The sequence below is a fragment of the Marmota marmota genome, unplaced genomic scaffold (genome assembly GCF_001458135.2).
Source record: "Marmota marmota marmota unplaced genomic scaffold, marMar, whole genome shotgun sequence".
Lineage (NCBI taxonomy): Eukaryota > Metazoa > Chordata > Mammalia > Rodentia > Sciuridae > Marmota > Marmota marmota.
The window spans coordinates 18,172,824-18,199,655 of NW_026000174.1; the positions used below are offsets into that span (position 1 = coordinate 18,172,824).

A 26,832-nucleotide genomic window follows, 5' to 3' on the forward strand; every position below is an offset into this window, starting at 1 on the left:
GATCAAATGCTCTAAATGTTGCTTTGAAAGATTTTTGTTTGTTTTTGTTTTTTAAATGAAATTGACAGTTCAAACAGTAGTGTTTGAGTAAAGCAGATTACTCTCTATAGGGTGGTAGGCTCATGCAAATAGAGGTTCTTCACAAAAAGTGGCAGTTTTGTCTCCAGACTGCCTTTTATTAGAGTGGAAACATCCATCCTTCCCAGTCTACTCTGCAGATTTTTGACTTATCTGATTGCGTATATATGTGAGACAGTTATTTACAACAAGTATCTCTGACTCTACTATAGAAGAATAGTAGAGTCAGAGATATCAAGAATGTACCTAGAGAGTCTCAGAAATAAAGCAATACTGAGAAGAAAAGGAATGTTCCACTTCTTTTGCCAATAAGACACGAGACCCTGGGCTGGGAGGACATATAATTTAGTAGAGGCATGACAGAGGGGTGTAGTGACTGCAGGCACTGAAAATAAAAATGTACCTGGCATTGGAATACACGGGGATATTTAAAATCAGGATGCAGAGACTGTGCAACACTGTGTTTGGGAAAACTGGAAAGTCACTGGCATCCTGTGCAGGTGACTGCAATGTCTATTGCAATGAGGACCTCAGAACCCCAGGTCGACAAACTTCTGATCACTATTTGTTGATGGCTCAAGGTACACAGACTGCACATTGTCCATGGATAATTCTACTAATTGAAGAGCTCATTCAGTCCTCTCATGGGACCTAATTCTTGGCACAATACAGTCCTAAGGCATCAGTAATGCAAGAGAGCATGAATGCTACTCAGAGTTTCAGAGGTAATGAGAAAACCTTAGAACTGATACAGAGATGGACAGCAGTCCAGTTGGTTTTCACTGGACTATGTGAGGCCAGGATGCCTCTCCAGCCTCTTACTAAGAAAGACTGAAGCTGAGTTCATTTAGAGGCTTCCTATTCTTTTCTGCAGAGGTCTTCATTTCTGAGACCAGGAGCCTCTGTCAAAAAGTGGATAGATACCCTGCAGTACATCCCTCTCTTCTGTTGTTTACACAATTTCTGGGTTTTATTTCCTTGTAACTGCAAATTTCATTCTGAACCGGGGTACTGGGTATTTCAGTCCATGGAAAGACATGAACGTCACTTGTCAAGAACTTAAGATAGTACTAATTGTTTCTAGTGACTGAACACCTCAGTCATCAGAGCAATGGGGTGACAGGAAGGCAAGATTTAAGGGAAAATTCATAGGTTTGATTTTCTCCAGTTTCCAAGGATAAGTACTGAGGTGTGCGTGTGCGCACGTGTGTACACACACACACACACACAGCAGTTGCGCATTGTCTATCTTGGACTCTCATTAAAATTCACCCAAAGATGAAGAACTTGGGAATTCCTATGTCAAAGAACTGCTGAGAACAGATACTACTTGACCAAACAGACTCCCTCTTTTTTTTTTTTTTCTTTTTCTTTTTCTTAGCCTAGAGTTCAACTGGGGAAGAAATGGAATACATAGGGCTCCCACGGTACCCTGCACAAACATTCACCACAGAAACAATTCTCCTAGGAGCTCACTAAATAACAGGCTTTTTTCTTCATCACAATAAGGAAAAAAACAAAAACAAAAACAAAAATACTTACCATACTACTGTTCAGAAATCCTCAAATATGCTTCTAACTCCCTGTATCATTGTAATTAATATACATGAAAATTTATTTTAAAACAGAGAAAAGGACTTTCAATGAAACAGAATTACTACAGAAGTATGAAGAAAAAAAAGACTAAACAGGCGTGAAGTTAACATTTTTAATTATACAGAAACACTTATTTACAATTTATTTAAAATTTAAAAATCTGTGATCTTTTAATCTAGTTATTAAAAAAATCATTTATTTAATCATTGTGAGGAGGATAAAAAAGAATGGACATCAGGCTACAGTATTACATTTTCTTACTTTTTTGAGGGGGTGCTGAGGACTGAATTCTAGGGCTTTGCATATGCTAAGAAAGAATCTATCACTGAACTACTCCCTACCAATGGATTACTTCTTATCAAATCAAGGTAGGTTATTAAAAATATCCTGTTGGTTAATTTTCACAATAGTACATGGAGTGAGTTTCATAAGGATTATTTATCTATTTCTTTTAAATGGTGATCTGAATCCCATACAAATTAGTTTCGTTTACTTGATAGGGACCAACATATGGCATCACCAGAATTAGAAAAACAAAACAAACAAATTGAAAAAGTAAAATACATAATATATACTTGGCACATAGGTGGTCTTGGAATTAGTATCCAGGACATAAAAATGAGACTCCAGTAAACAGTCAATCCTAGCTCCCTTTCAACAACCTGTTTCATGGGATACTGATAGCACTGATACTTTCTAGTATTTAACAGAACAAATACTCACTGGGACACTTCAAAAGATATTTTGTACTTCATTTATTTTCTCACACTGATCCAAAGTATCAGTTACAATTTTTTAAGCCAAAACCAGTTTATAAAAAAAAAAAGCACATCCATTTTTGTTGTTGTTATTCAAGGTTACACGGCTAATCTGTAAAGGGACAGAATCTGAACATAGATACTCCATACACAAAACAACTACTGTTAGTATATACCATTTAGGACACGTCTTCTTAACTCCTTGATTCCTTGATGAATAAGAAGCATCATGGGTAAACTGACGTAGGGTTAAGGGATCATTCTATAGAGAGGTACTCCTATGCATAGCCCTCAGTAATATAGAAAGGTGGTAGAAAACTCTCCTTCATCTTCTGTCAATAGCAAAAAAGAATAGAGTTTTAAAGATTTGGCAGAGGTGTTACCTCAATAATGGGATTATTTAATGAGGAATTGGTCATTTTGCCTTGGAAGCATGGAAGATGATGGAGGGATAAACGTGATATTGGGATAAATCCTCATATGAGGATTCATAAATCCTTATATATACATCTATGAGTGAACGATTTCCTAACAGAAAGGCTGAAGACAGCAAGGAAAGGTGGATAAAATGGTGCAAGTGAGCTCAGGTGCATGGGATACACAAAAGGGCCAGAGGCACTGCACAAATGGGGTGAAGGTATAAGAAGTTTCAAGAGCTTGGCCAGTGTAGTGTCATGGGCTCTGGACATGTCCCAGGATTGAAATAAGGAAAAACTTCCTTAGGAAAGGAACATCTGGAGAATTTATAGATAAGAAACCCATGGTTTGTAACATTGTAAAATGAAAGTTCACGAGCCTCATAATCTAAGAAAACCCCGATACGTTGTGGAGGAACAGTCACAGAGAGGACCAAGGTCAAAGGATCACGGGCAGCATCCTCCCCAAAAGCATTATATTCAACATTATATTCAAATGTGTGAAGCCCTATAACCCAATAGCCACATCTAGGTTGATAATTTTTACTCCGTCCTTGGAAATTTGAGGATTGAAAATAACTTCTATCACACAATCCCAGATACCAGGCCTCCTTCCTGGATACATCTACCATCCAGTAATGTTTTCCTGATGTGATAGGTGGGTAGCCCAGAACACCTTCATGATAATTCCCACGCTTGCGCCAGTATTGGGGTACATATCTTAATTGTCTCTGGTCCTCAGAAATGACAATATTTGGATTGTTGCTTGGAGACAGTGTCAGGTGAACTGTAGAAAAATTAGAGTTACATGACAGATACGATTTAGCTTTATTTGTGATGTTATTAAAGGAATCCTGGGGCTGGGGATGTGGCTTAAGCGGTAGCGTGCTCGCCTGGCATGCGTGCGACCCGGGTTCGATCCTCAGCACCACATACAAACAAAGATGTTGTGTCTGCCGAAAGTTAAATAAAGGCATTCTACCTATCTACAACTACCAAAAAAAAAAAAAAAGTCATAGAGATAGAACACTGCAGAAACAAGGTATGTGAGTAACTGTTGGAAGGAGCAACATGGACCTTAAAACATGAGAACTACCAGAGAAATCAATTCTGAAAGACGTTGAGGAGACTGTGGCTTATGATACAGTAATTTCTGCTTACCCCAGTAGCGTTGAACGTCTGTCAGCTCTGAAATGATAAAAATTCATGGTGTGAAATACAAAGGTGTCAGCACTGAAATCCATTCCCTTTCCAGATTAGGAAAAGGAGGAGGGATATCATAGGGCAGTAAACTGACAAGTGAGGATGAATGGCCACTCCCCATTAAATATGATCACATGGTGAACACACAGAGTCCACTCTCCCTTGTCTCCTCTACCCGTACCTAGAAACCAACATCTTCCCCATCTATCACCTGCCACCACTAGAATCACACACTTAACCTAGCTCTTCTCACTTTGAGACACCTGCAGCATCCCCTTCAGATCAGGAGCTCGGAATACTCTTCTTTGTTCCTTGGGGAAAGTTTTTGGCTTCCTCAGCATTAAGTCCTTACACCTAGGGATGGAAAAAGTTGACCCACACTTCAGACCTTGTGGTCCCCACCCCGACAACAACAATTTCTTCCCATCATTTCACCCCATTGATGCACTTGAATTTTCTTCACCAAGGATCCTGAGAAGGGGAGGGAAGATTCCTAACCCTGAACTCCTAAGAAATGTTTCATGGTCACCTCCCTATTTACTTTCTTTGTAATCTTGTGAGGGTCTTAACATCTCAGAAGCATAGTTTCTAAAATGAATCAAGTTGCCCCTCTCTCTACCTCCTAGAATGCATGGTCAATGGTGAAATATTGGATTTTACAAAACTGTGGTGTCTAAGAAAAAAGAATATGAGGAATATCAGTGCTATGAATGTGTGTTCTGGAGAAAATGTTCAGAAACTAAGACTGCAGGTCCTGGCTCCTGGGTATTTGAGAAATAAGATATGTAAGAATCATATCTGGAAATATTCAAAGCTTATGGCTAATAGGGAAGCCCTCAGGTGACATCTGAGGTTTCATATTCTCTGGGGAAAAATGTCAAACATTTGGCAAGGGCAATACTATGAACACAAAAGTCATAGTAGTCTGAATTTTATGTTTCTGGAAATATGCACCTTTCCTAAAGTATGAGATGTACATGGATCAACTGATTCTGGTGTGCTACTATCCTTGCACACCAAGGCAGTGCCTTCTGGCACCTTCAACTTAGTTCCTGATGGTTCAGACTCCTTATCATGCAACTGGAAGATGCCTGTACATACAGAAACTCTTTCATACACTTTATCCCTGACAGACCAACTTCAACTTCAGTCAAGATTTTTAATTATCCAGAGATTCTAGTTTGTTTGTGAAAATCTAAATAGAAATCACAAAGAAGCCCTTGGTCTCCTTTATTCCCAGAAGAAACATACAAACATGCAGGAATTGTCCCAAAGAGTAATTCTTAGTACTTATCAGACAAAGAAGAAAAATCTTGCCTACAGTAAATAAAGCAGCCATTACAACTGCAACCAGAGCTAGAAGTAGGCACATGAGGGCAAGAAATGCTGGTTCCACAGGGGGTCTGATGTTAGAACATCTTATCCCCAGGACAACTACTGTTTCAAACTCTGACCTCCACAACCCAAGTCCCCATCATAGAATCTGTCTAGTCCATACAATACTCAAATCGTGATTTGTGACTATAAATTTAAGATAATACTATATCTAAATTTACCTGATCTGGGAGATGTTGTATTCTAACTGAATGCCAGATAATTCTACTAAGTACAAATCTCTTCTTACTACACAAAAGGATCATCCCTGGTATCGCACACGTACCTTCTCATGACATCATTCGTATCCTAGAAAGAAGGGGGAAAAAAACACAAGTTACTAAATCACAGACTGTCCTCACTGACCAAGCTTCATCACATTGTCACCAGCCCCTGCTCTGCTGAGAACAGAGATGGTCACAGTGTGATGAACAAAATAGCAAAGATAAATTCAAGGGCTGGGGATATAGCTCAGTTGGTAGAGTGCTTGCCTCACATGCACGAGGCCTTGGGTTCAATCCTCAGCACCACATACACACACAAATAAAAAGATAAGTTCAAGCCAGTCATTCCATGGCTCCCCATGAGATAATTTAAATAATACACAATTCGTTCACTTATTCAACATTTACATAAACTGATATACTATTATTTGCCAAGTATAAGCAGACTCTGGATAACCAAAGTTGAGTAAAAGACTGAAAGAAAAAGGAAAATGCCAGAATTCCACATAAGGCAAAAAAAATTCTTCAAAAATGAAGGGAAATAGATGTAATACCAGAAGAGAATTTAGAGTGTATTGCTGGCACAGGAGCTTGATGATTTTTTTTCTTATTTTGGATTTTTTTTGGGGGCGGCGCGGGGGGCCCACTGGGGATTGAACCCAGACACTTCCTCAGTTAGTGAGACTGACCTTGATGGAACTTACGATTCTCCTGCCTCAGCCTCCCAAAATATTGGGGTTATGGCATGTGCCATGGTGCGTGGCACAATATTTAAAGATGTTCAGCTACAACCAAAATTCCTTCAACAAGTGGGTCAAATTCATAGAAAGAAATAAACTATAAAAAACTCTATAGTTCATTTTCCAAATTACTTCTTAATAATTTGGAAATATATTAACACAATAATTAAGTAATACTTTGATAATTTATATATGTATATATTGTGTGTGTGTATATATAACAATAAGATCACAAAGAAGGAGGAAGGAAATGAAGTATTTGTTCCAAGTTTCTATATTTTGCAGGAATTAAGTTAGTATTGATGTGAAGCAGATTGAGACAGAATAGGGTGCATTTTGTAATCACCAGATCAAGCACTAAGACAACAAAAATACAGCTAGAAAACCAGGAAGACTAAATTTCTATCCTGGAATATATTTATTCAACAATAACAACAACAACAACAAAAAAGGCACTTAAGAGAAGAAAAATACCAAGAAACTTCAGAAGAAATATAGAACACAAATAACAAAGTAGTAAATATAAACACAATTATATCAGTGACTGCACTGAATTCTATGGTCTCCATATCCTTATCACAATAGAGATTGTCAAATAACCATCAAGCAAAAATAAATGACATAAAAAGGCTAACAATAGATGAAAAAAAATGTTCTTTAAGAGTTAATAAAGGTGATCAAATGTAACTAAACTGACTAAAGAAAGAAAAAGAAAGGCGAAGTGCAGTGGCACAGGGGATCACAAGTTCAAAGCCAGCCTCAGCAATTCAGTGAGGTCATAAGCAACTTAGTGAGACCCTGACTCATAATGCAAGGATGCTTCAACATACAAATTTTAAATGTGATGCACCACATTAACAGAATGTAATACTAAAACCATATGATGATTTCAAAAGATACAGAAAAAGCATATCATGAAGTTCTATATCCTTTCATGATAAAAACTCTCAACAAATTAATTACAGAAGGAATATACAATAAAATAAAGTCCATACATGACAAACTCAGAGGTAATACCATAATCAACAGTGAGATGGTGAAAACCCTTCTTCCAAGATCAGGAAAAAGCCCATTTTCACCACTTTTGTCAACCTAGTACAGAAAGTCTTAGCCCAAGCAATTAGGCAAGTAAAAGAAGAAACAGATATCCAACATGGAAGTTAAATTTTTCCTCTTTGCAGACAACATGATCTTATTGAAAACTCTACGGATTTCACAAACACACACACACAGAAATCTTAGAATAAAAAACTAATTCAGTAAAGTTCTAGGATGTAAAATCAATATACAAAAGTTAATTGATTTTCTATACTAACAACTATCCAAAAGAAATGAAGAAACCCCCACTTATAATAGCTATAATAAAATAAAATACTTAAAGTTAACAAGGAAGTGAGAAATCTATATACTGAAACATATAAAAAAAAGTTGATACAAAAATTGAAACAGACACAAAAAAGTGGAAAGATATCTTGTGTTAATGGGTTGAAAAAACTGATATAGAGAAACACTAAAATATTTCAAATTCAGCTAAAGAAGCAAAGCTGGAGGCATCACAATGAGTTTAAAATCTATAACAAAACTATGTTTTTTTTTTTAATAGGCACTCTACTGACAAAGCTATATTCTCAGCCCTGACCTGTAATCTTTTTTTTTAAATTTTTTATTTATTTTTTAGTTTTCGGCAGACACAACATCTTTGTTTGTATGTGGTGCTGAGGATCAAACCCCGGCCGCATACATGCCAGGCGAGTGTGCCAGCCCCAATAAAACTATGCTAATAAAGACACAAAACAATGGCAATGAAAACAGATTCACTTGTCAATGGAAAACAATAGGGAGTCTGGAGGTTGGTGGGATTGGGTGTATTTATGGTCAGTTGATTTTTAATACACTGTGTACAAGAGTACACAGAAGGTTCAGGCATAGCAGCAATGCCCACTAAACCAGTGACTTGATCATATGTTCAAGCCAGCCTAGACAACTCAGCAAGATCCTGTCTCCAAATAAAAAATAAATAAATAAATAAAAAGGGCTAGGGATGTACCTAAGTGCTAGAGTTCCCCTTGGGTCAACCCATAGTGCTGGGGGTTAAGTACGGAGAAGAAAGGACTGTCTCTTGAATAAATTGCATTGGGACAACTGGATAACTATATGCAGAAGAATGATAATTAAGAACATATCATACCACATACAAAAATCATTTCACAGTAGATAAAAAACTTCAACATAACACATGGAACTGAAAAACTACTTGAAGAAAACCTAGTGCAAAACTCCATGTCATTGGTCTGAGCAATGATGTTTTGACTGAACCCCAAACCCTGGCAACAAAAACAAAATTAGAAAAATGGTACTACACCAAACTGAAAAGCTTTTGCACAGAAAAGGAAATAATCAACCAAATGAAAAGACAGGCTACAGAATGGAGAAAACATCTGCAAAGTATATGTTTTTAAGGGGTTAATATCCACAATATATAAAGAACACATATACACGTATAATTGAATAGCAGAAAAACAAACGTCCAATTTAAACACTGGCAAAGGACTTGAACAGACACTTCTCAAAAGAAGACAAACAAACTGCAGGTATATGAAAAAATGCTCAAAATCACTAATCATCAAGGAAACACAATTTAAAACTACACTGAGAGATCCCACTTCACACTTGGTAAGAAGACTATTATCACAAAGGAAAGGCAAGCATTGGCAAGGACATGGAGAAAAGGAAACCTTGGCAAAAATGTTGGGGGGAATGTAAATGAGCACAGCTATGATGACAGATAATATAGAGGCTCCTCAAAAATTTAAAAATGATCCAGCCACCCAGCAACTTGGACTATATCCAAAGTATATGAATAAGTATGTCCATGAGATATCTCTCAGATTTACTAAAACACTATTCACAATAGCCAAGCTTTGGAATCAACCTAAGCACCCATCAAAGGATGAATGGATAAAGAAAATCTCTCTCTCTCTCTCTCTCTCTCTCTCTCTCTCTCTCTCTCTCTCTCTCACACACACACACACACACACACACACACACAATGGAATACTATTCAGCTTTAAAAAAGACAGAAATCTGTCATTTGCAGCAACATGAAATGAACCTGCAGGAGATTACACTAAATGAAACAAGTCAAGCACAAAGAAACAAATGCTGCGTGATTTCATTTAAGTATGAGGAATGGGCAGAAAATGATCTCATACAAGTAGAGAGTTAAAATGGGGCTAGTCAGGGGCTAAAGGGCAGGGAGAATTGGGCACATATGTGATAAATACATACATTTTCTGTGAATTAAAATAGAGTCAATACATAGACACATAGACATTAAAAGGATTACAAAGAATTCTTATGATTAATTAGGATTACATATTTGAAAATCAGATGAAATTAACAAATTCCTATAGGATATCAATGACCAAAAACAGACTCAGGAAGTATAAATCTAAAACAGCCAGACACCAATAAAAAAGTTTAAAAATTTGTACCGCACCCAAAAGGGCAGAATGGACTGGGATGGCTTCACGGGTGAATTTCACTGAATATTTAATGAAGAAATAATACCAATCCTTCCAATCCCCGCCCCGTAGGAAATACAGAAAGGGGAAAGTCTCAACTCATTCTATGAGGGAAATGATAGATACATCTCTTGTAACCGGAAGCCATTTGTTTGTCAGCAATGAAGCTGAGGAAAAGATGCTTAAGGGCTGGGGATGTGGCTCAAGCGGTAGCGTGCTCGCCTGGCATGCGTGTGGCCCGGGTTCGATCCTCAGCACCACATACAAACAAAGATGTTGTGTCCACCGAGAACTAAAAGATTAATATTAAAAAAATCCTCTCTCTCTCTCTCTCTTTAAAAAAACAAAAAACACAAAGATGCTTAAAAAAGCAGAAAACAAGGCCTACCAAATATCACTGGTTACAGTGGATCTTCCCTCCAAGGTTTAACTTTTGAACTGCACTCGATAAAATAATAAAAATTGGATTATTTTCCTTGCTATTTACACATTTACTTATTCCATAAGCTTCATAATTGATTTGGGAATGAGGCACTTCAGGGCCCAGAGAAGCTGAAAGTCTTACCTGCAGCATCTCAACTGTTGACCCTTCCAACCGATGTTCCAGATCTGAGATGAAATCTTTCACCACCTGGCTCTGCTGGATCAGCTCACTTTCAGACTCTGTCAGGCTGTTCATAATAACTTCCTCCTCGTTCTTCAGATTTTGAATCTCCTGCTCCTCCTCAGATTGGAGGATGTCTCTCAGTTTTCCAAACTCTATCTGGACATTTTCCACCTCACTCTGTATTTTGTTCTTTGGGATGAGAGAGAGAGAGAGAGAGAGAGAGAGAGAGAGAGAGACTGGGAATAGGAACCATAAAAAGAACTATTTTACATGGGGAGTTCTCACAGGGTAGTCTTGGAACCAAGGGAGAGATTCTGAGGGAGGCCGATCTTTCCCTTTCCCTTCCTTCATGACATTCCAAAACAATGACCTTAAGTCAGCATTGTCCAGACTCAACCTGAGCTGCAATGGAATGCTTGGGTGTGCCTCAGCTTCAGCTATCCAGGACACTCCATATCTGCTCCTCATTTCATTTTCTTTCTTTTTTTTTTATTAGTATAATAGACTTTTTTTAAGTCACTGCCTATGCACTGAGACAGAAGATGGTATTTACATAAGCAGAAGATGTAACATTTTACAACTTCTAAAATCAATCTCAACAATTACAATGACCTTGCATGTCAACACAAAGGGGAGGCATAAATGTTTAAATCTATGAAATCAAACTGGAATACTTACTGTAAAGAAAAATTTAAAAGCTTTCGAATAAAGGCCATTATTATTATTATTATTATTATTATTATTATTATTATTATTTTGGTACTAGGGAATGAACTCAGAAGCACTTGACACTGAGCCATAACCCCAGCTCTATATTATATTTTATTTAGACACAGGATCTAATTGAATTGCTTAGTGCCTCGCCTTAATGAAGCTCACTTTGAACTTGCCAACTGTCTCAGCCTCCTGAGTTCCTAGGATTACAGGCGTGCATCACCACAGCCGGCCTAAAGGCCATTATTGAACCTACATGAAGAGCACAACTTGAACTTTTGAATTCATTCATCTTTTAAAGCTCTCCTCTGAATAACTTCAGTTCTAACCATGGAATTCAGTACTGCGATTATTCCTTGGATTGAAGTTTGGCAATGATGTAGTCCAACTGCCTCCTTACTTCACACTGTGAGAAACTGCTCATGTCATAATATTGAGGGGCAATTTTCACCAGCCATTCTGGCTTGATATCTGTACATGTCCAGATGTAATTCTTTGTTGTTAGAACTAACTCATTATAAAGCACCTATTCAGCCTTGTGGTCAAGAACTCTAGAGGGATGCAACTGAATGACCTGATTACCTTTCACAGTTAAGTAATGGCCTGTTCCTTCTAAATGTGCCACCTGCATAAAATACCCAGTAACCAAAGCTTTTCTTATGTTAATATAATAGTCCCTGCTTATAAAGTCAGTACTTCTATGAGGCATAGAAGTACTTTATAAGTCCATAATCTGTCCATAATTCGAGATAGCTACTGGTGTACATTGTCTGTGGATATCAGGGACTGGTAGTTGATGAAGTTGCCATAACACCACTGAACTGACCCATGATTTTGTTTAAAAGCATAATAGACATTCAGCAGGGTCAGATGATCTCCATCTATGTGGGCAAATCTCATCTTGGCCTCCATGGGGCAAACAAAACACTGTGGGACTGACAACATAGCAGTAATAGATAGGACCTCATTAGAACAATTGTAGTTGCAACTTGCAATAACCATTTTAGCAAGCTGTGGATCTAGAGGAAACTCTGCCATCATGGATCCCAATTCAGTCAGAGCTCCATCATCACTTAAAGCACCCAGATAATGCAAAATTTCTAGGGTTCTCATCAGAGTTTCAGGAGCTGGTGGATCCATAAAATCAAAATGCATCAAATCATCAAAACCAAGTTTCTTCAACTGTAACACCACTGATGCTAAATTAAAATGCACAATCTCAGGATAGGTGTTATCCTGCATTCCTGTTTTATAATGTTTCTCTGTGTAAATCCTGAAGCATTTCCTAGGTCTGGTATGTCTAGCTCAACCAGCTCTGAAGCTGATCTGAAGCTGCTCTAATTGCTGTCACCAAAAGAGTGACAGTGATGTCAGTGATGTCCTGCAATGTTAGTTGACATGACCACCATTCTTCCAATTACTCCATTTTATTTATTGGGAGGTGGAGGGTGCTACTGCTGGGGTGGAGTGCAGAGAAGAGTGGAATGATTTTTTCTTTTAATATTCTTGAGGATAACACTTAGATAAACTGAGAAGAAAATTTAGACAAGTCTATGGTTTTCTCAATTCTGTACACTGTTTTAGAAATACCTTATCTTGATTTTTAAAAACTTTTGGTTTTTTATTCTAATTTGTTATATATGATAGCAGGATGCATTACAATTCATATTTTTTGGAATAACTTTTTTTTAAGTATTTATTTTTTAGTTGTAGGTGGACACACAATATCTTTATTTCATTTTTACATGTTGTTGAGGATCGAACCCAGTGCCTCACAGGTGCTAGACGAGCGCTCTACCAGTGAGCCATAACCCCAGCCCTGTGGAATAATTTTAATGTCACCAACTTCAGAACCCATAACATCAACCTCACGCTTTATTCTTTTATAGGCTTCACCAATTTCTTCTTGATTGGTAAAGAAAAGTGGAAGATCTCCCTCCTCCTCTTCCCACATATGTATCTGGATCACTGTTTGAATTGCTGCTTCAAGATAGTTTCTCTCTGGTTCTGGAGTATAAAAGATCTCAACAGGATGTATGAGGCTAGGCATAATTAATAGTGGACAGTGATCAAAGTAAATCTGAATTTTCCCTCATGTAGAGTAGTATTCGTAACTATTACCTTTAAATCGAATCGATGTCTCACAACTTGCATTAAAACACCCATGAGAATATATGTAGCCAGTGTTCTTTCATGACCCTTATCAACGATTATTACACCATAGTGCTCCAGGAGGGGATCGTTCACGGCTTAATGAAGTAACATCTCATCAGTCATATAATTAAGTACAGTTTTTGCACTACTGCAGTCTTCAAATCAAATGGAATAACCAACTTCCTGGCCCAATGTCACATCTATTTCATCAGCAACTCTCTGAGCCACGCTCATTGCAGCCACTCTCCTGGGCTGGGTACAGGCAACTCCTCTCTGGGGTCCTGGTGAAGATCGCACATACTCCACACACAACTGTGGAACTGTGTTGTCTTACCAGACCCAGTCTCACCAACCAGAACAAATAACAACCGGCATATCTGTAAACCTATTCAAACAAAGAGCTGAAGTCATTTCTTTAGAATATCATAGTCATCAAGGTGTATGGGGTAAACTGGCAAGTGGATTAATACACTGCAGAAGTGATTTGAGTCCTGCATGTCCAGTGTGTGCTCTGAATGAGCAGAATGTGTTGAATGAGATAAATGAGGTTTCAAAGGTCGTAATACAGCGCTGATAAGCATAGCAATTGGTTGAAGCTCACAATTCCTTCTGCCTTTCTTTCTCCCTCTCTTGCTCTCTAAGCCCTCTATCACATTCTCAGTCCTTCTTTCTCATGTTCCCTGCAGGCTTCTGGTTAGAGGAGTTATCCTCCCCTAGGTCCAACCGGCGCTATTTGGGCATCTTAGTCTCTGAGCAAGTGGTTTGGAAGGAATTAAAAAGAAAAAAAGGTGGCGACTGTATTGGCACAGTGGAGAAGAACCACTTAACTCTTGGGGATGCCCACCCTCCAGCTACAACTTCCTCATTCCACTCTTGAACCTCTGCCAAAAGCTGAACATTGAAGACAGAACCATGACCCATTGCCTAAGTATTCCTTCAGTAGAATCAGAGTCTCAAAAAGCACCACAGCAACAGGATGCCAGCCAACCTCACTGGAGTGCCTCCCTGTGAACAGCTCTCTCCAAACAGCTGTACTCCTTTGTGTTGTACCCACTCTCCAGCCTCCACTCCAAAAGGAAAAGGGCAAAGAGGATTATTCAAATGCTTCCCACCTTATAGACTGACATGAAATAAAGAAGAAGATCCTGCCCAGAGTTCTAGCTAATTCCCTCAGAAAGTATTTCCCCCTACCTTCCAGAAAGTTCTCTCAGTTTGGATGTCAACTTTCCACTCCTCAGCTTCTTCCCTGGATCTCTTCAGGTTTTGCAACATTTCCTCAAACTTCTCCTGTGAGAAAAGAATCACACCAGAGTCAAGGGAAGAACTTTCTTAGCACCTAGAGAGAGGATAAACCTGGAAGAAATCAGGTTGATCTCAGAAGAAACTAGAGCTTTCCGAAACTATGTGAACAGACAATGGTAATCTATGAACTGGAAGAAATCCTGTGGTGGAAGGTGTCTTCTCTAAGTCTCTGGTAATAATGTTACCAACCTCTCACCAACAGTAGTCTAAATATTTTTGCACTAGAAGAGGAACCTGATGTTGCAGCAAGGAAAGAACTCATATACCAACCCTTCTCATTCACTCTTCTGCTGAAAGAGCTTTTCTTCTACTCGAAATCTCTACAGATCTAGCACAAGGCACTGTATTTTTATGCTCCCTGTCCAAGAGTTTCTACTCCAGGCTTAGCAATTAAGTGAAGGTAAAAATTCAACCTTTAGGCCTCAGAAGGTAAGCATAGCATAGCATAGAAACAAATCACAGACATCGGTTCCATGACACAATGTAATTAGACTAGAGTGTAAAGAGGAGATATCGTCTCTGTCTTCCCCCCACCTGATCTCTTACCTGGTACTCCTTTACAACCTCCTTCAAGAGGAATGTGGAGTGTCCACGGTGCTCCTGAGAACGCTCACAAAGCCAGCAAATGACCTGCTTGTCCTCCTTACAGAAGAGTAGGAGTTTCTCTCCATGGCGTGCACAGTGATACATCTTCTGCTCCTCCTCTGGGTTCAGCTTGACACCCCTGAGCCTCTCCACTATGTTGGCCACATGCCGATTAGGCCGCAGGTTCTCAAACTCGTAACTGATTCTGCACACAGGGCAGCTGCTCTCCCCTTTTTGACTCATCATGGACTCATAGTTTGATGTGATGCAGGCCTGGCAGAAGCTGTGGCCACAGTCGATGCTCAGAGGTTTTGTCAGGAGATCCAGGCAGATGGGGCAGGTCACCTCCTCCTTTACATTCCCCAGGATTGCTGAAGCCATAGCATCTGTTTTCCTGCTCCTGTCTGTCCTGACTTCTGAGATTCCTCCTGCTCAGATTCCTACATGATTGGAAGATTAAAAGTGGGCAGAGTAAGAAAGGTTGAAATAGAATGGATACTGACTATGTAGAAATGATAATAGACCCAGACCAAAATTTTTAAAAAAGAGGAGAAACAAAGAACAGAGTTTGGTAACATGGTGTAAGATCTTTTCATAATAAATATCAAGTAGGTCACGTCACATGATAAATTTCATATATGTAATGACTGTTATTTCCCTTTACTATTACTGGAAAGGCAGAGAAATAGAGGCCTGTTCTAGCAAGAATTTTGTGTAACCTACCATCTATCCTTGCCTGTTTTTCCCCAGGCCAAAAACACATCCTCAATGTTAAAAGCACCAAACCACTTATGCTTCAGGCATTTCACCCTTGCTCTTTCCCAGTATAGAAAGCTCCCTGATATTAGTATGACTCCTTACCTGTTATCTTATCACAAAGAGCTGCTCTGACTACCTTACCAAGAGTTCAAACACCATCATCTCTGATACTTATGCAATGCTATTTTTTCTTATCAAAAGTACATAATAAATAAAAATGAGTGTGTGCTCCTGGAAGTGTGTCTGAACCTCATAAGTTATAATCCTTTCACTAGATGTGTGAATAGAGATACTAAGTGACTTACTATTTTCAATGTGATTTATCTTCAATACATTGAGGTGAGATGAACTTATTCCATTTAGGGTCCATTTAGAAGTCTCCTCTCTACATTACAGTTAATCCAAGACAAAAGAGCTAACTGCATAGTTACCTGTTAGTCTTGTAATCATTCTACAAAATGTCACTGACGATGTGTTAGCAAATAGATTAAATATCAAAAACGTAAAATGAGCCCAAGCACAGTATAAACAACTAGGGATTAATCAACTGGACAGGCATAGTAAATTAAATAGCCAGAAGGAGCAGACATGATAAACACTACTAGAGAGATGGGCAAGTTGCTGCAAGACTAAACAAAAGGGGCAAATAGAAGATTTTCCAAGAATTCCAAGGTGAAAACAAAGGTTTAACAAACCAAAAAAGCATGAAGGGGAATATGGGATGAAAAAGGGGACAAACGTGTTAGGTAAAATAAATCACCCTTATGAAGAGTCTACTCATGTATGACACAAGCTCTTCAATGTTTTTGAAATTGCTAGCATAGGCTGGGTGTGGTGGCATGTGCCTATAATCCCAGCACCTTGGGAATTCAAGGCAGGAAGATTGCAAGTTTGAGGACAGTCTCAGCAACTTGGTGCAGACTTAAGCAACTTGTTGAGACCCTTTCTCACAATAAAAAAATTAATAAAAGGGCTACGGATGTGGCTTAGTAGTTAAGCACACCATGGTCCAATTACCAGTACCTAAGTAAATAAACAAATGAAGAAAATTGCCAGAATGCCTGATGTACAGTGAGTTGTAGGGCTTTGGTATCATATAAGTCTGCAGGAAACAGAAAATGTGACACTTCTCAATTATATAACACTAAGGACTATTTTCTAATAATAGAGAGAAAATATCAGTCTAAAAAAGTTCCTGTGTCACCCCAAACAGAACTTTGCCTGAATCATCCAACTGTGTGTACTGGGGCCAATCTGACAGCATGCCTACCTCTCAGGGAAGCAGAGCCCTCATTGAGCTAGTCCATCCTGCTCTTCAGGCCAAAGAGCAGAGGTGCCCTTCTTCCTCAGAACCAAACTTGCACTCTGGAATCTGAGCTGCTGTGGCACCCAGCCTCCCAGGAGTGGAGTCATCTCTGTGCCATACCATCTTTGAGACCTGAGCTGCTGTGGTGCCTCAACTTCTCAGGACAAGGTGTTATCACTGCACTGTTCCTGAGTTGGGAACTGCAAGGCCTGAGCCACAGCTGTGGCCCACCATTCCTAGGTCTTTGCTGCTGCTGCACCATGGCCCCCAGAGCCTGGGCTTCCTCAGAATCCTACTGTCTTGGTCCATATTTGTGCTGCTACAAAAAAATACCTGAGACTATGTAATTCTTTAAAAACAACAACAACAACAACAACATTCATTTCTTAGGTTCTAAGGGCTAGAAGGTCCAAGATTAGAGATCTATGTCTGCTGAAGCTTTCTTGGGCATCATCTTGGGGCAAAAAGAAGTAAAGCGCATACATGAAAGAGGCAGAATATGAGACAAGTGGGAAGGAGGCCAAACTCATCAGCACCTCACTCCCATGCTAACTCTCTCCTGTAATAACAGCATTAATCCATTAATGAGGACAGAAGCCTCATGACCTCATCACTTAGAGGGCCCACCTGTCAAAAGCATTGGGGATTAAGTTTACAACATGTACATTTTAGCATAGATTCGAGGGTTTGCCCCATTCCACCCCATGTCAGAGCCATAGCTATATGTTCTCTCCCTGGGCCTCAGCTGCTAGGGTACACCTCAGAGTCTGAGGGTAGGGCTGTAAGGGTGACCTACATATACCCTGGTTAATGATCTTATGAACCAGAAGTTCCTAAGTGCCACAGAAGTTGGTTCCACAAGTCTCTAAGTCCAGGATCCTTGCTCTGCAGCCACTCTGAACATATGTACCCTGGAACCCAAGTGGCATCTAAAAGCTACAGACAGGACACCAGCTGTGTTGCCATGGCTGTTGCCACAAGTTCTTGCAGTGCAGGCCACTGAGTCACATTCAGACTTTGCACATTGATTACAGCTGACAGAGCTACATGAAGACTCCACCATTATGCCTACCTAAAACCAGAGCCACCCCACCCTGTTCAAGTGGCACTCTTGTAGTCACCTGAAGTGAAAGTCTTTCCCCAGAAAAGATAATCTGCAAAGTTAACATGCAGACAGACACATGTATACTCAAGAAGTGTGAAGAAGCAAAGAAAGAGGAATCTATCAAAGGAACCTCCAGTAACTGACCCAAGGAAATGAAAATCTACAAACTGCACCCAAAGCAATTCAAAATAACAACAAGCAAAGGAGAAAATCAGCAAACTTAACAAAAGAGCCACAGAGAAATATTGGAACTGAGAAATTCAACAAAGGAAATGAAAATTGCAGGAGACAATTTCAACAGATTAGCTCAGGCAGAAGAAAAAAAAAAAAATCAACGAATTTGGGAACCTAGGTACGGTGTGCATGCCTGTAATCCCAGCTACTCAGGAGGCTGAAGCAGGTGGACGAAACTTCAAAATTAGCCTGTGCGACTTAGTAAGACCCTAAACAAAAATCTAAAGGCTGGGGATGTAGCTTACTTGTAGAGTGCTTGCCTAGCATGCACAAGGCCTTGGTTTTGATCTCTAGTAAAGCAAACAAAGAAACAATGACAATAAAAACAAAACACAAGTAGGGTTTATCTGTGGCATAAAAAACTAGCACATACAAATCAATCAATAAGACACATAATATTACAGAACAAAAGATTAAAACCACATGGTGGCCAGGTGTGGTCGTGCAAGTCTGTAATCCCAGTGGTTGGGGAGGCTGAGGCCGGAGGATCTTGAGTTCAAAGTCAGTCTCAGCAAAATTGAGGCGCTGAGCAACTCAGTGAGACCCTGGTCTCTAAAAAAGGGTTGGGGATGTGGCTCAGCAGTAGAGTGCCCCTGAGTTCAATCCCTGGTGAAGGGCTATGGAAAATAATATTCCTACAAGAATCCCCCACCCCCAAACAACAGAGGGACAGTGTGACTCAGGAGAAGGAAAGGAAACTAGCCAAATATTAAACCTCTCCTAGAAACAAGGGGCCCCAAGGTAAAAAAGCAAACTTTCATCCCTTCCTGGGTTCATCCCCAGCATCTCCACCAAAAGCAAACATTCATCCCTTCCCAACCACAATCAATCCTGAAAGGAGGAGGCAGGTATTGAAAAGCTAGGCCCTGGACTTTTACCTTTTCCCATTGCAGATGAGTTCTGGAAGGTGAAAAGCCAATAGTGAAACTCTAGGCAACAATGGGTCCCAAAGGAAGGAAGATAAGCAGTGAACATGAAAAACAAAACAAAACAAAAAAAAGTTCTGAGCTTTTCCCAGTGACAATGAGTTTCAAACTTTTGACAACTGCCTTCATGAGCTAAAATTTTAACCTGCACAACTAGGTCCCTGATTGTTCCAATAGCACCTCTACAGTCTCCAATGATTAATTCACCCTCATTGTAAATTATAAAACTCAGACTCCTTCTGTAATCTGCAGGCCATTTCTGTAACCAGAAAATGAGCCCTCTCATGCCAAATTGATTGACTGCCCTGTAGAATAAAGGAGAGCTTGCTGATCTGTTTGAGGTCGGCTTCCATCCTGGTTATTTGTATTTTCATTATGTTGCGGAACCATGTTGGTTATTTTTACTTACACCTGGTAGCTTCCCAACAAACAAACAAACAAAAATGATGACCACAACTGGTGCATGAAAGCATCTGACAAAGTACAACATCCTTTCATCATTAAAAGTATAAAAATGTAGGAATCAAGCTGGGCATGGTAGTGCAGACCTGTAATCTCAGCAGCTAAGGAGGCTGAGACAGAAGAATCACAAATTCAAAACCAGCTTCAGCAATTTAGCAAGGCCCTAAGCAACTCAGTGAAACCCTGCCTCAAAATAAAATAGAAAAGAGAGCTGGGGATGTTGCTCAATGGTTAAGCAGCCCTGGATTCAATCCCCAGTACCAAAAAAAAAAAAAAGGAATAAAAGAAAAATTTCCTCAGGAGAGTAAAGACCATATATAAAAATGCCATAACATAACATAATTAATAGAGGATAAAAGCTTTTCTTTGAAGATCTGATACAGAACATATTCATATTTGTCATTTATGTTCACCATAGTACTGAAAGTGCTGCTGAAAACTCGGTCCTTGTCCCTGATGACAATCCAATAACGAGGATGTAGTTTTGAAAAAAAAGAACAAGAAGGTTTATTGCTTTATTTGCAAAGGAGAAACATGGGGGATTCTTGCACCAAAGGCTGTGATTCTGCCTGTCAGCAGAAAGGGGGCTTTTAAAGAGGTGATTCAGAGGCTACATTCCCTGTGTGCTCTGTGAGAGTTGTAATTTACTCGTTAATTTGGGAGATAGTCACTTCTGACATCTTCTGGTACCACCCCCAAAGTCTGAGTTACTTCTTCCTATGGTGGGTGTGTACCCAAGGACTGATAAATTTGGCTACCATGGGGGAAGAAAGGTAATCCTATTTCCCATGAAATTAAGGAAAAGGAAAGATTAGGGAGGAGCAGGGAGAGAAGAAGAGAAAGAAGCATGCACATTTTAAAAATAAGTTGCAGTGCCAGAGCAGCAAGGGCTACTACATTCAAAGCATAAAATGGATCACTGTTATAAAAGTACTAAGAAGAACAACCAGATAAAAGAAAGAAAGAAAACTATACAAATGGGAAAGAAAATGGTAAAATTATATGTATTTACAGATGACAGAAAACTCCAAACACTATACAAAACCTCTTAGAGCCAGTAAATTAATTCAGCAAAGTCACAAGGTACAATGTCATCATAGAAAAATCAGGCTGCATTTCTTTGCACAAATAATGATTACCCACCTACATACCCAAAAAAGAAATTAACCAGGCTGGGAATGCAGCTTGGGATGTGCAAGGGCCTGGTTTCCATTCCTAGTATTGAAAATTAATTAAGAAATCATTCCATTTATGAAAGTGAAACCAGAGTTGGAGGATGAGACTAGATTTTCCACTTTACCAAATTCCCAAGTTTTGCAGAATAAAATCCACAGATAATCACAGAAGGGAAGTAAATGGAACAGGATTTATTTAAGCGAGAAGAAATACAATCCCACTTTGTGCTATCTTCGGAGTTTATATATGGTTCTAGGGCAGAGCATGGAGCAAATCTATGTAAACTGGGTATGGAAAAAGGCATGCTGGCTACCATCCAAGGTTCACTTCAATCCTTCTTACTGTAATCCATAATCCTTCCTGTAACTTCCATTTGGTTCACCTCCACCTTCCATTTTCTACCTCTGGGACAAAGAAGTTGGTTGTAGGTGTACTCACAGGTGAGCCTTCAGGTCTTTTACATTTGAAATAGGCCTTAACATGTGCATTCATATGTACACTGTTGTACCCCTTAGCCTCCAGGTGTGGTTGAAGGGGGCCCATTTTCTTAACTGCCTGGCCATTTTACTGATCTATTTTATTCTATCCTCATTCAAAAGCATAAAAAATAAAAATAGGAATAAATATAACTAAAGACATGGAATATTTGCACAATAAAAGCTAACCTATTGAAGGTAATTGAAAAGGGCACAAATCAACATAAAAATGTATTCAATGATTGCAAGAATTAACATTCTTAAAAAAGTCCATACTGTCTAAAGCAATACACAAATTCAAGGTAACCCTTATAAAAATCTCTATGGTATCAGTCACAGAAATAGGAACAACAAGCCTAACATTCATTGGAAATGACAAATAAAACTTCAAAAGGTCAACCCTGAGAAATTTCAAAGTATGTTACAAAGCAAAATTACTGAAAACAGTACAACTGACATAAAAACGTACACACAGATGAATGAGACAAAGTAGAGAGCCCAGAAATAAATCCAAACGTATATAGTCAAATAATTTTTTGACAGTGGAACCAAGAAAAAAACAATAAGGAAAAGACAGTTTCTTTAATAAACGGTACTGGGAAAAAGAATTTCCAAATGCAAAAGAAGGAAAGTTGACGCTTATCTTAAACTCTAGAAAAAAATCAACTTAAAGCCAATAAAAGATCTAAATGTAAGGAATGAAACTATTAAAAAGAAAACAGAGGAAAAGCTCTCTGACATTGGCCTTGGCAATAGTAGTTTGGATCATAATAAAAATCCAGGCTATACTTAGCATAATGTACTCTAGTTCTATCCATTTACCAATAAATGCCATAATTTCATTTTCCTATATGGCTGAATAAAACACCCTTGTGTATATATGCCACATTTTCTTCATCCATTCATCTGTTGATAGGCACCTGAACTCACAAAGTCAAGGATTGAACATTTTCTCTCACATGCAGAAGCTAGACCAAAATAAAGGGGAAAAGGTGGGGAGCATTCCAGGAAAAGAGAAGAGACATCAGTGGAGTAAAGGAAGAGAAGATAGGGGGAGGGAAGAGCACAGGAAATGGGAGGAATCATGGAATGAAATTGACAAATGGTTCTATATACATGAAGGAATATACTACAGTGACTTTCACCTGCAGAAAGAAGAACAGTAGAGAAGAGGAAGAGGAACAGAAGGGAGGAGAGTGAAAGGGGAAGTAGTGGGGACTGAAATGGAACAAAATGTATTCCATGCACATATGATTATGTCAAATGAACACCACTATGAATTATAATTATAAAATTATAATTATATATTATATGATTTTTTTTTTTTAAATCTAGGCTACAGGGTGATGTTCTGGGTTGGATTCCCAGCACCAGAGGGAGGCATGGAGCTCAGATTACAAAATCAAAAAATAATCATACAGAAAAGGTTCTGTACAGCAAAGGAAATAATCAACAAAATAAAAATGTCTTCTGATTGGGAAAAAATATCTGTAAGGCACAGATCAAATAACTGGTTGATATAAAAAATACACGAAGAACTCATACAAGTCAGGAACAGAAAAACCTGATTTTAAATATGGATAAAGAAACTGATGGATATTTCTGCAAAGAAGACATAAAAATTGGCTAAGAGGCATATCTTAAAAGGTACCAGACATCACTAATCATCAGGGACATGCAATTCAAAACTATACTAGACATTACCTTATACCAGGTAAGATGGCTTTTATAAACAAGATGACAAATAAAAAGTATTGGCAAGGCCATGAAGAAAAGGGAACCACTGCATACTATTTGTGAGAATGTAGTCATGTGACAATATGGAGACCCCAACAAAATGAAAAACAGAACTACCAAGTGGCCTGGTAAGTCTTCTTCTTGGGTACATGTCCAAAAGGGATGAAATCATGTTCTTATAAAGATATCTGTACTCCCATGTTCACTGTGGCATTATTCACCATAGTCAAGACTTGGAAACAATTAAATTGTCCACTGGTTGACGAATGGATAAAGAAATTTTTATGTCTGTTTGTCCATCCATCCATCATCTATTAATGATACATAATTCAGCCTCAGAAGAGGAGTCCTGTCATTTGGCACAACCTGAATGAACCCAGAGGACAAACTAGGTTTGTAAAAAGCTAAGCAACATAAACAGAACTTTCTTCTTTTGTAATTGAGGTAAACTGTTTCTCTTGGCATGATGGAAGTACTGATGTTATGTAGAAAGGATTACTTTCTCTAAAAAGGCTAAAAAATAAAATTGAAATATACTTCATTTGCTAAACACTGTCATCTAGTATCAGTTGAGGCCTTAAACTGAAAAATAATGTCAATTCCAAAATACTGTGATATATGGCACGACAGATGTGCAACATGTAGGTTCAGAAGACTAGTGCGTTCCACTCACTTCTAACACATGCCTGTAATTCTGAAGCCAGAATTAGACAGGCAGTCAGTATAGATAGGTAAATCGAGTCAGGTCCCATAAAGGAGGCCATTTTTTTTTAATTGGTTGTTCAAAACATTACAAAGCTCTTGACATATCATCTTTCACACATTTGATTCAAGTGGGTTATGAACTCCCATTTTTACCCCAAATACAGATTGCAGAATCACATCAGTTACACATCCACATTTTTACATACTGCCATATTAGTGACTGTTGTATTCTGCTACCTTTCCTATCCCCTACTATCCCCCCTCCCCTCCCCTCCCATCTTCTCTCTCTACCCCATCTGCTGTAATTCAATTCTCTCCCTTGTTTTTTTTTTTCCCCTTTCCCCTCACAACCTCTTATATGTAATTTTGTATAACAATGAGGGTCTCCTTCCATTTCCATGCAATTTCCCTTCTCTCTCCCTTTCCCTCCCACCTCATGTCTCTGTTTAATGTTAATCTTCTCCTCATGTTCTTCCTCCCTGCTCTGTTCTTAGTTGCTCTCCTTATATCAAAGAAGACATTTGGCATTTGTTTTTTAGGGATTGGCTAGCTTCACTTAGCATAATCTGCTCTAATGCCATCCATTAAGGAGGCCAATTTTGAGTCCTGGAAGTTGGAGTCTGTCCCCTGAGGGATTGAAATGTTAATTCCTTCAGAGCCCTTCTGGTACTCTCATCAAGAACCTGCCCTTGCTCCAATCAGTTGCTAAGGTAACCTGTCCCAGGAATTGTCCCACCCCACAGACAGCTATAAGCTTGTTAATTAATGTGCTGTGGGCTGCTCAATCCTGCCCTTCCCCCTTCAACCCACCTATTTCCCACCTTTTGGCCATCCCACTGAGCATTCCTGGGCCTAGTCAAGTAAGCAGGAAGGAGAGAGATAGGGGAAGAGAGCAGAACAAAGGAAGCCTAGGACATATAAAAAGGCAGAACACCTTGTTTCTGGGGATACCAGGATACAAGCTATGGCTCCCTTCTTCTTCCTGTGGGAAGTCTATGTTACCCCTTTTTAAATAAAACCCTGCCTTATATGCTTGCTTCTGCATGCTTCTCTAGTGTTCAAACTTCAACATGCAATGGAGAACTCGTCTCGTATATAGGTGGCATTAATTCCATTGACTATGGAGGCAAAGAAAGGAAGATCACATGTTCAAAGTAAACCTAAGCAAATTAATGAGACTCTGTCTCAAAAAAAAAATTATATATATATATATATATATATAATTTTTTTTTTTTTAAAGAAAGGGAATGGCAATGTGTGGCTCAGTCAGTGGTTAAGCACTCCTGGATTCAATCCCTGGTATTAAAAAAAAAAAAAAGATGACATTTTTTTAATTTCCCATGTCGTTCACCAGTTCTTAGCTGAGTTCTGCTTTTGGCAGATATGGCTCAAGGGGAAGGAAGAGCAAGGGTGGTGACTTCTTTTTATTGTTTAATTACATAGAGAACAATGAGTTTCATGTGACATATTTCTGCATGCATGTAACAAACTTCATTACAGTCCATCCCAAGTAGCCCCTTCTCTCTCCCTCCTCCCACTCTCCCCTACTTTTACCCTACAGTTCTCTCTTCTCTTTTCAGGAGATCCTTTTCGTTCTCCTTAGAGTCAACATGTGAGAAAATATACAACCCTGGACTTTCTTTGTTTTTAAGGAACTGCAGTAATTCCGTGTCTGGGTGGGGGCTGTGAAATAGGCCCGACGAGTAGATAAGAGGCCACAAAGCATCAGGGCTTCTGAACGCAGGCCAAGGTGATGGGAATGGATCTGTAGCTGCAGATCACATTATTACCCTGACGGGCATTGTGCTTTCAGTTTTAAAGATCTCTCCAGCTCTGCCACAGTTGTTGGGGAGGGAACATCTATCCAAGGAAAAAAGGCCTCTGGCACCCTTCACCAAGGTGCAATTCAAAATTCCGGACCAGGAAGGAGACAGGGTTAGGTTCAGCGTGGACAATTAAGGTCCCTCCAGGAAGCGAATGCCTTTCATCCCTTTACTCCCATCTTCTTTCACAGCACCCCTCCCCCAGGCTGCTCTCAGCAGGGAATCCCCGAGCTGGGCCAGCGGGCCTTCAGAACAGCTTCCTGGCAAGAAGTCAAACTCACCCAAGAGAATCCGGGTTTTCTTCTAAAGTCTTGTGAACTCTGCTCTCCGCAAATTGGCTCAGTAACTCCTCAGAAACTCAAGCGAAGTGGAGTCCGCGGGACCGGGCAGATGTGGGCAAGATTCCTTCTCCAAACCTGCCTCCACCAGGGCGTTCCCCCTGAGCTTAGTGCACCACCAGAGAAACGAAAGTTAAGTTCTTGAGGGCGGGGAAGAGAAATTGGGCCAATGTGCTGCCTTCACGTAAGCCTCTTGGTCCCCCTCCACACCCCAATTAGTGGGCCCCTGTGCAGCCCTGCCTTCCCCAGGAGGAGGGGTGGTAAAACGAAGGGGCACGCCCCCCACCCCTTACCCGTTCAACTTGCTATCTATTGCCTGGCCACAGTTCGAATTACTGTAGCTCTGAAATATGTTGGCTGTTACCTAGTATGTTGCCCTCTGAGTATCTTTTGCTCTACTGTTGAGTATTTTATTTCCCAGATTTTTCGAAATTATGAGTGCATGTCAATTATATAAATTATGGGTTTGATTGTGACATTTCCAGATGTGCATATATTGATTTATTCATG

At 39.4% G+C, this 26,832-nt stretch overlaps 1 protein-coding gene and 1 pseudogene across 6 annotated transcripts; both read right to left on the minus strand.

The window, feature by feature from the left end:
- Positions 1-2,414: 2,414 nt before the first annotated feature.
- On the minus strand, positions 2,415-26,462 carry LOC107135589 (tripartite motif-containing protein 5-like). Of its 6 annotated transcripts, XM_015477549.2 has the most exons (8): positions 26,266-26,461; positions 15,237-15,715; positions 14,580-14,675; positions 10,479-10,709; positions 5,712-5,734; positions 4,305-4,405; positions 4,010-4,036; positions 2,415-3,635 (listed from the first exon to the last, which is right to left on the minus strand). In XM_015477549.2, the coding sequence occupies exons 2-8, from the start codon at positions 15,654-15,656 to the stop codon at positions 3,082-3,084; spliced, it is 1,452 nt and encodes a 483-aa protein (XP_015333035.1). In that variant the 5' UTR covers positions 15,657-15,715; positions 26,266-26,461; the 3' UTR covers positions 2,415-3,081. The 6 variants fall into 6 exon arrangements, 5 of the variants coding, with proteins under 5 accessions (XP_015333035.1, XP_015333037.1, XP_048644153.1 ...); XM_015477551.2 differs by lacking the exon at positions 10,479-10,709 and having other exon boundaries at positions 26,266-26,462; XM_048788196.1 differs by lacking the exon at positions 4,010-4,036 and having other exon boundaries at positions 26,266-26,462.
- Positions 11,333-14,129, minus strand: LOC125612026 (annotated as a pseudogene).
- Positions 26,463-26,832: the final 370 nt, after the last annotated feature.

Coding starts and splice junctions, on each gene's coding strand:
- LOC107135589 (XM_015477549.2), bottom strand. CDS start 15,656: ATGGCTTCAGCAATCCTGGGGAATGTAAAGGAGGAGGTGACCTGCCCC. Junction 4,406..5,711: donor ACGAATGATGTCATGAGAAG/GTACGTGTGCGA, acceptor TTCCATCCCTAG/GTGTAAGGACTTAATGCTGA. Junction 4,037..4,304: donor GATGCTGCAGGTGTCTCAAA/GTGAGAAGAGCT, acceptor TTATCATTTCAG/AGCTGACAGACGTTCAACGC.